Genomic DNA, 12,596 nt, shown 5'->3' with positions numbered 1-12,596 from the left:
ACTGGAATACTCTCTTTCAAATTCTAAAGGTGGCAGGGGTAAAATACAGGGAGCGAAAGGCTATTTACAATTTGTACAGAAACCAGATTGCAGTTATAAGAGTCGAGGGACATGAAAGGGAAGCAGTGGTTGGGAAGGGAGTAAGATAGGGTTGTAGCCTCTCCCCGATGTTATTCAATCTGTATATTGAGCAAGCAGTAAAGGAAACAAAAGAAAAATTTGGAGTAGGTATTAAAATCCATGGAGAAGAAATAAAAACTTTGAGGTTTGCCGATGACATTGTAATTCTGTCAGAGACAGCAAAGGACTTCTTGGAAGAGCAGTTGAACGGAATGGATGGTGTCTTGAAGGGAGGATATAAGATGAACATCAACAAAAGCAAAACGAGGATAATGGAATGTAGTCGAATTAAGTCGGGTGATGTTGAGGGTATTAGATTAGGAAATGAGACACTTAAAGTAGTAAAGGAGTTTTGCTATTTGGGGAGCAAAATAACTGATGATGGTCGAAGTAGAGAGGATATAAAATGTAGACTGGCAATGGCAAGGAAAGCGTTTCTGAAGAAGAGAAATTTGTTAACATCGAGTATAGATTTAAGTGTCAGGAAGTAATTTCTGAAAGTATTTGTATGGAGTGTAGCCATGTATGGAAGTGAAACATGGACAGTAAATAGTTTGGACAAGAAGAGAATAGAAGCTTTCGAAATGTGGTGCTACAGAAGAATGCTGAAGATTAGATGGGTAGATCACATAACTAATGAGGAGGTACTGAATAGGATTGGGGAGAAGAGGAGTTTGTGGCACAACTTGACCAGAAGAAGGGATCGGTTGGTAGGATATGTTCTGAGGCATCAAGGGATCACCAATTTAGTATTGGAGGGCAGCGTGGAGGGTAAAAATCGTAGGGGGAGACCAAGAGATGAATACACTAAGCAGATTCAGAAGGATGTAGGTTGCAGTAGGTACTGGGAGATGAAGAAGCTTGCACAGGATAGAGTAGCATGGAGAGCTGCATCAAACCAGTCTCAGGACTGAAGACCACAGCAACAACAACAAACAATGTATTTATCAAACTGTATTGTGTTTCTTTCTTAAAGCATAAATAATTGATTGTGTTGACAACAACTATAATGTATCACTAGTGGCAGTTAAATCAGATGAAACATAAAATACTAAAGGAACAAATATTGTAAGACTTACTCTAAAAGATATTTCCAAGTTTTCACCACCCCAAATATTCATCCCAGAATCATATTCTCCAAGTTCATGGAAGTAGTCTTTCTGTATAGCAAACAGCCCTCCTGCCATTGTTGGAGACCTGGGAAAAAGAGAATCACATAATTATACAACATATTAATTTCAGCAGGTAGATAATGATTGAAATATTTAACATTGTATCATAAAAATGAAAATATGGAAGAGAATCATGTCACCCCATATTTTTGTTATATGTTGAGTCTGTATGTTATACTTTTACATGAATCAAAATCTTTACATTTTTTGTTTATACAGCAAAAATCCCCCAACACAGAGAAGCAAAATATAATTTCATTCACACTAGAAGACACACTCACACAACATTCACTATCTAGAAAACAAAAAAATTTTAAATTTTACTAACTTTATTGGTTTAATGAAGTCCATTGGTTCTGTGAGTGTTCCGGGAGGCAAGTTATCCCACTTGAAGTGTAGTCCCCAGTTGAAACCACCGCGGACTAGAGGCGAGGATTTGTATTCAAATGTGTCAGCACCAATAATGTCAATTATTGGAACTGCAATAGCAGTTGGTGAGTCTGCGATTGTTGTCAGTAATGGAGACAACCAGCCTTCATTCACTTCCACATGGCTGTCCAAGAACACCAGCACCTGCATTGATTTGATAACATGATCCATATAATGCACCTAATGCATGTACCAGTAATTAATCCGAAATTGTATGAAACACTACACAATTCAAATAAAAGGAAACTAGCTTTTGAGCAGTATCTCTTTCTCTAGTAATAGCACACACATTTTCACACATAACCACATAAACACAGGCAAGTCTTGCTTTGGTCAAGGAAGTGCGTATTTGTGTGTGTATGTGGTTGTGAGTGTGTGTACTATTTCTAGAAAAAGAGCTAGTGCTTGAAAGCCAGTGTGAATGCTGCTTTCTGTTGTGTTTCTGTGCTGCATGCATCAATCCGTTATAGCTACGTGGTTGCCTTGTCCTTATTTTACACAGTGCTCCATCCAGGAATTCCCATTATTGTTATACTGTCATTATATTCATTTGTTTTGCATTTGTACAATGGTAATGTGACAAAGATCTTTGTCCAGTCCAGTGCATAATTTTCATCTGCCAGGTAAGTTCATTAACTTCTTTGTAGGGAACAATTTATAACCTTCAGTTATTTACTGAAAGCTGGTGAAAATCTACACTACGTCTACACTTCAACAATCACGAAATTGATGGTTGAATTAAAAGATGGTCATAGCTCTAACCACAATGAAAATAATGATAAAGTGCACAGAATGTTACTGCTCAATCAGCACAGGGTTCTCATTCACTTCCATGTTAAGAACGTCTCACCTTGTACTCATCCAATTGCTTTACATGTGACATTTCTTCTATAGGCCAGTAACACCATATCTTCACATTGAGTGTCTTCCTATAAAGTGTGTTTGGAAAGTCCCATTACAAACTGCTAGGAATTGAAGAGGGGAGTGAGTACACAATATTTTGAATATGAACCCATGTCCAAAAACTTACCATTTCTGTTCTACGACAGTTTCAATTTAAACAATTCTCATCCACTTCTGCTTGAGGAACTGTATTAGGCATGATACAGAACAATTATTAGGTAACAATTCAAAAGGAAAAATAATGAAACATCCATTTATCACTTAAGCACATGTTTGTATTAACACTTATAAACATTATGTGTTTACATTAATCCAAAACAAAAAAGAACCAAGCATACTGTACATACAGACAGTCCAGATACATTACAACAATGGCTCAATGTGAAGACCACCAATGTTGTTCTGTTATGTTTCCTTTCAAATTGTTACCTAATAATTGTACTGTGTCACATCTAATTCAGTTCCTTGAGCAGACGTGGATGAGTTAAACATCTGAACTGAAACTATCTTAAAATGGAAATTGTACATTCCAGACAAGGGTTCCTATTCAAAATACACTCCTGGAAATTGAAATTAGAACACCGTGAATTCATTGTCCCAGGAAGGGGAAACTTTATTGACACATTCCTGGGGTCAGATACATCACATGATCACACTGACAGAACCACAGGCACATAGACACAGGCAACAGAGCATGCACAATGTCGGCACTAGTACAGTGTATATCCACCTTTCGCAGCAATGCAGGCTGCTATTCTCCCATGGAGACGATCGTAGAGATGCTGGATGTAGTCCTGTGGAACGGCTTGCCATTCCATTTCCACCTGGCGCCTCAGTTGGACCAGCGTTCGTGCTGGACGTGCAGACCGCGTGAGACGACGCTTCATCCAGTCCCAAACATGCTCAATGGGGGACAGATCCGGAGATCTTGCTGGCCAGGGTAGTTGACTTACACCTTCTAGAGCACGTTGGGTGGCACGGGATACATGCGGACGTGCATTGTCCTGTTGGAACAGCAAGTTCCCTTGCCGGTCTAGGAATGGTAGAACGATGGGTTCGATGACGGTTTGGATGTACCGTGCACTATTCAGTGTCCCCTCGACGATCACCAGTGGTGTACGGCCAGTGTAGGAGATCGCTCCCCACACCATGATGCCGGGTGTTGGCCCTGTGTGCCTCGGTCGTATGCAGTCCTGATTGTGGCGCTCACCTGCACGGCGCCAAACACGCATACGACCATCATTGGCACCAAGGCAGAAGCGACTCTCATCGCTGAAGACGACACGTCTCCATTCGTCCCTCCATTCACGCCTGTCGCGACACCACTGGAGGCGGGCTGCACGATGTTGGGGCGTGAGCGGAAGACGGCCTAACGGTGTGCGGGACCGTAGCCCAGCTTCATGGAGACGGTTGCGAATGGTCCTCGCCGATACCCCAGGAGCAACAGTGTCCCTAATTTGCTGGGAAGTGGGGGTGCGGTCCCCTACGGCACTGCGTAGGATCCTACGGTCTTGGCAAGCATCTGTGCGTCGCTGCGGTCCGGTCCCAGGTCGACGGGCACGTGCACCTTCCGCCGACCACTGGCGACAACATCGATGTACTGTGGAGACCTCACGCCCCACGTGTTGAGCAATTCGGCGGTACGTCCACCCGGCCTCCCGCATGCCCACTATACGCCCTCGCTCAAAGTCCGTCAACTGCACATACGGTTCACGTCCACGCTGTCGCGGCATGCTACCAGTGTTAAAGACTGCGATGGAGCTCCGTATGCCACGGCAAACTGGCTGACACTGACGGCGGCGGTGCACAAATGCTGCGCAGCTAGCGCCATTCGACGGCCAACACCGCGGTTCCTGGTGTGTCCGCTGTGCCGTGCGTGTGATCATTGCTTGTACAGCCCTCTCTCAGTGTCCGGAGCAAGTATGGTGGGTCTGACACACCGGTGTCAATGTGTTCTTTTTTCCATTTCCAGGAGTGTAGTATGTAATCATTTCCCCTCTACGAGTCCTAGAAGTTTGTAACGGGAATTTCCGAACACTCTGTATTATTGTGTGTGTCTTATCAATCTTTGAAAAATTAAATAGCTGTCTGCATATGACAATGATTAAAAACAAGGGAAGGAAAAAAATTAGAACTAATAAACATCTATTCTCAGTACACTCAATTATTGAAACAATGGTCACTTCAATACAAATTCAAAAATGACACTTAACACTTAGGTTACATCTGTACTTAACTCTGAGGCTGGTTTGAAAACTGCAGTGCTTCTCTAGGCACATTCCTACTGGGCATGGTACGACCTTCGCTTTTTTCGTGCATCGAACTCAGTGACACAGTCATTTATATGGCGACCCTGATGTTGAACACAGATGCTGAACAAAGGCCCAACTTCGCATTTTTCACATTTGCAAATCATTGTAAGTGGAGAAAGAAATTATGAGTGACATAAAACAGATCTTACGAGCAACTGGGGACTGAACTTTACAACTTAGGATCTGTAGTCTGACACTTACCTCTTTAGCCACAAACCCTCACTACTTAATACTTGGATAACACTACTGCTACTCACAATGAATTCCATTTACACTCCTATACCTCAGAACACTTGACATTGGAAAAGAAACACGAGTATTGATCACCTATAGTTTTATATTATTTATATCTGCATTTGTACATGTGTGAGAATTCTTCCTGTGTTAACAAAAAATCATCACGAATCATACTCTCTCAGACAACTGGAGCTATTTCTATTGCTTGTGTTATTTATTCCGTCACAAATGCAAAAATTAAATGACTTCAGCAAGAATATTATATGGTTAATTAATGCAAACATATTGTCAAGTCCAAAGGAAGAGCCATGAATTGTCACATACACTACCCAGAAATATCTAACAGATACTTTTACTGTTATACATTTCCTCCACCTGCTGATCCCCTCCCCTGCTTCCGCTCCAGTACTGCACACATTGTATAGCCTGCCAACACACCTGCAGCATAGTCCTTTTCCCTTATGTAATTCTCTCCTCTCTCACCCCTCCACCCCCCATTGTAAGCAATGCTTCACCTAGCAGCTTTACACTGTTCCCAACATGTCCCTGCACACTCCCCACAGGCAGCACTAGCATTTTCCCCCACCCTACCATGGTAGTCTCCTCCCCCTACTCACCCCACACTTCTTCTGCACACCCGCTACCCACATTAGCACAGATTGCTGCTTACCTCAGACACAGTCACAATCGGGCCTAACATCCAGAGACAACAATGGCAATTAGTGCGCGAGTTGTGTTTGTGTGAGAGTTTACTGCATCTGGTGAAGGACTTCATCCGATACCAGAATATACTAGCATTGTTTTTCATTGTGTCATAGAGCTCTTGATTAGTGGCTTTGCCCATTTTTATTTTTTTAAATTTATTTATTTATTTATTTATTTACACCACATGGCTCCATACGGGTTGTCAAATTTATCTGTGGTATTCAGCTGTGTGGCATAATTTTTTATCCTGAACCACACTGACCAAAATATTGCGTTACTGAAATGCTCATTCTTGTGACTTGGCTGGGAAACTGTGTGGCATAATTTTTTTATCCTGATCCACACTGACCAAAATATTGCGTTACTGAAATGCTCATTCTTGTGACCTGGATGATACACTAAACACCACAAATAAGAGAAAATTTGAACTTCATACTTTTAAAGTATTCCAAGTTAACTAAATACAGTAAAAAAGACCAAAAATTCTTTTACAACACGTTTACATATAACCCCCTTCTCATCCCCGTCCCCATCTTCTACACCTCCTCCCCCTCTCCCTGTCCGTCCCTCTGCTCACTTTGTGTATCTCCCCTCCCCACCAGATCTGTTTGTCTCCTCCTCCCTCCCTCTCTGTCCATCTTCTCCACTACCTTCTCCCTGTCTGTCTCCCCCCCCCCCCCCCTCAATTTATCTGCCTCCAAACTCACCCTTACTCTATCTGTATCCTTCTCGTCCCTCTCTTTGTCCTCGTCCCCTTCTCCCTGTCCATCTGCTTCTCCCCGTTCCCTATCTATGTCCTCGTCTCCCCCTCGCCTGTCCATATCTTTGTGCCCCCCCCCCCCCTCCCCTCCCCTCCCACCATGTTGTTGTTGCATGCTTCTCCTTGTTCTGTCTCCTTGCCCCTCTCTTTGCCCTTTCCCTCCTTCCCCTCTCTGTCCATGTTCCCCCCCCCCCTCTATTCCATCACCCCCCCCCCCCCCGCCCATCCACCTTCTATAGTGTCCCGCTTTCAACCCCACCTTCACCCAACAGGAAGTCGGTGGTTCTCCCACAATGGTTATTTTCAGATAATGAGTGTTACGTGTACCAAGTTTGGTTGAAATCGATCAAGTCATTTAGGAGGAGATGCGGAATTTACAAATATACATGTCTAAAATATATGTACCACAGATCTCAGTTACAGCTACGAATGTTTCACTCACCTTGCCCTTGCTGGCTGATGCTCCAAACATTCTAGCTCGGATAAGTCCCTCTCTTCTTGGTGTCCTCAATAGCATCACATTAGCAGGGAAATGTGAAGAAACATACTTCCTCACTTCATCATGCAAGCCATCTGACACACACCAACAAAATTTAAAAGTAAAATTGAAAGTCTGTCCCCTATCCCCAACAAAAAGGTGTTGGAGAGCAAATAGAGAAGTTGGGCGAGGGAAAGAAGGATGGGGGTGAGGGGCAGAGAGAAACCTGTGCTTGAAGTGTTGGGGTAAAGGGGGGGGGGGGGGGGGGGGGGGTAGGAGGGAGGGAGAGGGAAGAGGAGAGAGGGAGGGAGATTATATATACCGTATTTACTCGAATCTAAGCCGCACTTTTTTTCTGGTTTTTGTAATCCAAAAAACCCCCTGCGGCTTAGAATCGAGTGAAAAGTAATCGGAAATTCTGAAAAATGTTGGTAGGTGCCGCCACAACTAACTTCTGCCGTCGAATATATGTAGGCATACTTTGCAGGCACAAAGATAAATACTGGTGCCAAAACCTCTGCATCAGTAAATAAATTAAAAAAAAAGGTAGGAAAATATAAACATTATGCCATGTATCCTTTAGTGTTTGCTACTATCTCATTTAAATCTTGTCTGCCTAATAAACTACGATACTAGAGTGAGACAACAGCAAATGCGGAAGAATATAAATATCATGTCATGTTTATATTCGTATTATTCTTCTGCTGAATAGTGATACATTCAGAAATGAAGCACGGTAACTGACAAGATTTTTAAATTTAAGATGACTCTAATTTCTGTGCAGAATGTAATGTACTAAAGAAGTGTCTGCAAAGATTTTCAAATGGAGAAAAATTTTCGCTAAACTCTCGTTCAGAACATCATCTACAGTCTATTATTTGGTTCTTGTTGATCATTATCAAAGAAAGCAACAGTGTAAGTAACAACAAATAGCAGTCTTTTGCCATTGTTTTGCTTATGAGACAATTGCTCCCTTTTTTTTTAAAGTAAGCCACGGTATCGCGCACAAAAGCAAGCCATGCCTCGAGTGGCGACAGGTCGTGAACACTCACAAGGGAACCTCCCCATCGCACCCCCCTCAGATTTAGTTAAAAGTGGGCACAGTGGATAGGCCTTGAAAAACTGAACACAGATCAATCGAGAAAACAGGAAGAAGTTATGTGGAACTATGAAAAAAATAAGCAAAATATACAAACTGAGTAGTCCATGCACAAGATAAGCAACATCAAGGAGAATGTGAGCTCGGGAGCACCGTGGTTCTGTGGTTAGCGTGAGGAGCTCTGGAACGAGAGGTCCTTGGTTCAAGTCTTCCCTCGAGTGAAAAGTTTAATTTTTTATTTTCAGACAATTATTATCTGTCCGTCAGTCCGTCCAATGCGAGGTAACTGCGCCGTAGTATCGGGCAAGGTAGAAGAATCTTTTTACCCATTCGCCAAGTATACAAGTTAGGTGGGTCTACAACATACTCCTGTCATGTGACGCACATGCCATCACCAGTGTCATATAGAATATATCAGACGTGTTTTCCTGTGGAGAAATCGGTTGACCTATGACCTTGCGATCAAATGTTTTCGGTTCCCATTGGAGAGGCACATCCTTTCGTCTACTAATCGCATGGTTTTGCGGTGCGGTCGCAAAACACAGACACTAAACTTATTACAGTGAACAGAGACATCAATGAACGAACGGACAGATCATAACTTTAGAAAAAAAAACAAAAAGAATGTAACCTTTCCACTCGAGGGAAGACTTGAACCAAGGATCTCTCGTTCTGCAGTTGCTCACGCTAACCACGGGACCATGGGGCTCCTGAGCTTACACTCTCCTTGTTGTTGCATATCTTGCACTTGGACTACTCAGTTTGTATATTTTGCTTATTCTTTTCATAGTTCCACACAACTTCTTCCTGTTTTCACAACTGATCTGTGTTCAGTTTTTCAAGGCCTATCCACTGTACCAACTTATAACAAAAATCTGAAGGGGGTGCGATGGGGAGGTTCCCTTGTTTCGATTTGGAGGGGCAGTCGAAAACTTTTCTCTCACCTTGAATTTCGAGTCTCAAATTTCAGGAGCGGCTTAGATTCGCGAAATTTTTTCCCTCGATTTCGAGTCTCATTTTTCAGGTGCAGCTTAGATTCGAGTAAATATGGTACACACACACACACACACACACACACACACACACACACACACACAATAGTTGCCAATGAAGTATTTATAAATACACAAAAAGCTTTTGAGGTGATGAAAAATCACATTCCACACCTTTTCTGTTCGACATGAGGGAACAAAAAGAAGTTGTTAGGTGATAAATCATGTAAATAGGGGAAATGACGTTAGAGGCATGTCCAAAAGTAAGAATACTGACTCTCTCATGCTCAAAGGGATATTTTTTGACAAAGTAGATAGCATTGTTTTAAGGACAAGGTGTTGGCAGTAGATCACACACTCATTTGTCTAAGTCGGCTCAAAACTCTTGTTGTTAAGCCACACTGAACATCTATTTCAAATCCTGCCAGCTGTGAGTTGAGAAGAGTTATCTACTTACTTCTTCCAAAGGGAAATGTGCTGTTCCAGATTTTTAATGAAATCAATACTGTTTATGGGGATGGTGTGATGTATCATCTCACATGCACTATTGGTGCCGAGTTTAAAGCTGGCAGAACAAGTGTTCATGATAAACAAAGGACTGGGCGTCCATCAATGAAGATTGATTTTGGATGAGAGCAATATATTGTTTCCAAAAATCTCTAGTTCACTTCTGCATGAAATCATTACTGACACACTTCACTTTTGAAATCTGTGTGCAAGGTAGATACCAAAACAGCTCATAGACCAACAAAAAGTCAAAGAATCACATCTTCATCGGATTGTTTTGAATGCTTTGAACTAGAAGGTGAACAATTCCTTGACTCTAATGTGACTGGAATTGAGGGGCTGGGTGCCCATCAGCTTCCTAAGATGAAAGACAATCAATGCAGTAACGCCATCCTTCTGCACCATCAGCAAAAAAGTTGAAATTCATTGAAGCATGGCCTCTGTCTTTCCCCAACAGGAACAATTAATGCTGCAGCAGTACGGTGAAACCGTTAAAAAAAACTGCTCACGGTGTTGCAGAACATAAGAAGGGGAATGTTAACAAAGATAGCATCCCCACACAGCCAGTGCCATAAAGCGACTCCTGGATTCATTTGGTAGGTCATCAACAACCACTGATCTGGCACCTTCAGATTTTCATTTTTTCACCTCTCTGAAGTTGTTTATGGCTGGCAAAAGGTTTGCTGTGATGACGTGGTCCACAGTGCCATTAAACATTGGACGAAAGAGATGGCATGAGAATTTTTTAATGAAGAAAGCTCATTTCTCAGCTCAAACTACATTGAGAATGAAGGCAACGGTGCTGAAAAATAATGTTTCATGTACATCTGTGAAGCTGTATATTTTTCATAAATATGCTGCCTTTTCAATTTTCAGACAATTAGGTAATATCAGTTTCTGGAAATGTCCTGTCAACATGCCCTGTATATGTTTTTATCCGTCAAATAATTAAGTGACAGTAGACATTGTCAGTAACAGCTGATTTTGTCATGCTCAAGAATTTGTCTTATGTTTTGATGATTCTTGTAAATCTTCTCAGCATTAATTGTTCTTCGATCTTCTAACGCAATGGTCACATGATCAGTATAATGAAAGAAACAGCTTTCTTGCTTCACAAACAAATAAAGTTGTTGGTTTCTGTTCAACTTCAAAACACTTTAGTGCTGCTTAGTTTCTAGCTCATGTGACTATATCCAAGGTTAACCTCTTGTTAAAATGCTATACGTGGATTTTACAGTGCTTTGGTTAAATTTTTTGAGCAGTTCCTTGCACCAAATGACATGAGCCTGTTTAAGAATTTCTGAGAATCTATTAGGAACACAAACAATGGAAAAATCAAGGATGAAACGTAACAATATGAGAAGGAAAGTTGCTACTCACCACATAGCGGAGATGCTGAGACGCAGATAGGCACATCTGCCTACCTGCGACTCAGTATCTCTGCTATATGGTGAGTAGCAACTTTCCTTCTCATAATACTATTAGGAACACATATTTTTCAAATGTACATTATCCTGAAAAATCAAATGAACTGCAGTATTTGATATGACTAAGGATACCTCTATCTCACAGTAAGTCATATGATGATCCTCAAACCACAACAACTGATTTTAGCTAACCTCCACTGACAATAAAATTGTGCAAACCACTTATGAACAGACTTTTCTGAAGGCGACTGATTACCCAAAGTTGAATGAATCAATTTGAGACATTGTTGTTTAGCTAAGTGTTTGCTAAAATGATAAAACAAAAATGGTCCTGTGAAAAGCACCACTGAATTTGCAGCATGAAATGATTCCACAAAGATTGGGAGGTCAACATTAGTGAGAGAAGCATCCAAAGAAGCCTGGAAGACGCCACTCTTCAATCCACAAGACCTGCATCAGGCCAGAACTCATAAGAGAGCATGGTCCAGCTCGATTATGATTTGCAATGGAATATTGTGGCTATGGAGTACAACAATGTGGGCAAGTGCTGTTCACTGATGAGTCACAGTTTGAACTGTAATCACCTAACAGCAGTGAGAGGATCTGGAGAAGTCTTGGAGAAAGGTATTCCTCTTCCACATTCTCAACCAGGATGCCTTTTCAGGGTGGTTCTCCAATGGCTTGGGCAGGAGTCAATATGACTGCAAGGACAGATTTTGGGCTTCGTGGAACTTCTGAGCCTTACAGCACATCGGTAAGTGAAGGAAATTATTTTGTAGCAGGTTGTACCATTCACTTCATTTATTGGTTACAAAGCAATGCATGCCCACATGTTGCGAGAATTGTGCACAAGTTCTTGGATGAAGCAGTCATTCATGCTGTAGCTTGGCCTGCTTGAAGCCCAGATTTGAATCATGTTGAGCATATATGGGATAAGGGTCCATCTGCACCATTTGGAGACACTACACAACCTTCAGGAGCCCTCCTGAAAGAATGGGGGCGATTCCCCATGAGAATATTTCAGCATTAATCATGACCATGCCTGAAAGGCTGGATGCCATGAGTAGTGCAAGAGGAGGTAATACACATTTTTGAAGGTGTGAAGACATGTCAGTGAAGTGAAGTGTAAAAACTGAAACAGAAGAGTATTTCCTTCATGAGCTTCCTCAAAGTTTGCTTGAAGTGTGAATCCATTCATGTTAGTTCCGAATCTATGTCTTAACTTGTTTATAATTGCCTATTTTTTTCATTTTTGGACCCTAGATGGGATTGTAGCACAATATTTTATCATCAATAGTAGATTACTGTCATGTAAGTGACTGGAATTTAAAATAAAAAATTAAAATAAATGTTTTTTTAAGAAAATGTAGGGTTGTTGTATTTACTTTCTATTTGTTCATTAAGTTTTTCTTCATTTTTATCTACAACTTGGATTTTTATTTTATTTCATAATTG

The 12,596-nt window shown here is 41.5% G+C and overlaps 1 protein-coding gene across 1 annotated transcript in view; it reads right to left on the bottom strand.

Annotated features, from left to right (window-relative positions):
- LOC124802557 (polypeptide N-acetylgalactosaminyltransferase 35A) overlaps positions 1-12,596 on the bottom strand; it is a 173,962-nt gene that overhangs the window by 82,742 nt on the left and 78,624 nt on the right. Inside the window, exons 5-7 of the mRNA XM_047263423.1 lie at positions 7,081-7,211; positions 1,621-1,865; positions 1,200-1,317 (exon numbers count right to left, since the gene is read on the bottom strand). Coding sequence (XP_047119379.1) covers positions 1,200-1,317; positions 1,621-1,865; positions 7,081-7,211 — 494 coding nt within the window. The remainder of the gene's footprint in view (positions 1-1,199; positions 1,318-1,620; positions 1,866-7,080; positions 7,212-12,596) is intronic.

Source organism: Schistocerca piceifrons, chromosome 6 (assembly GCF_021461385.2).
Source record: "Schistocerca piceifrons isolate TAMUIC-IGC-003096 chromosome 6, iqSchPice1.1, whole genome shotgun sequence".
Taxonomy (NCBI): domain Eukaryota; kingdom Metazoa; phylum Arthropoda; class Insecta; order Orthoptera; family Acrididae; genus Schistocerca; species Schistocerca piceifrons.
This window is presented reverse-complemented; position numbering and strand designations above follow the sequence as displayed.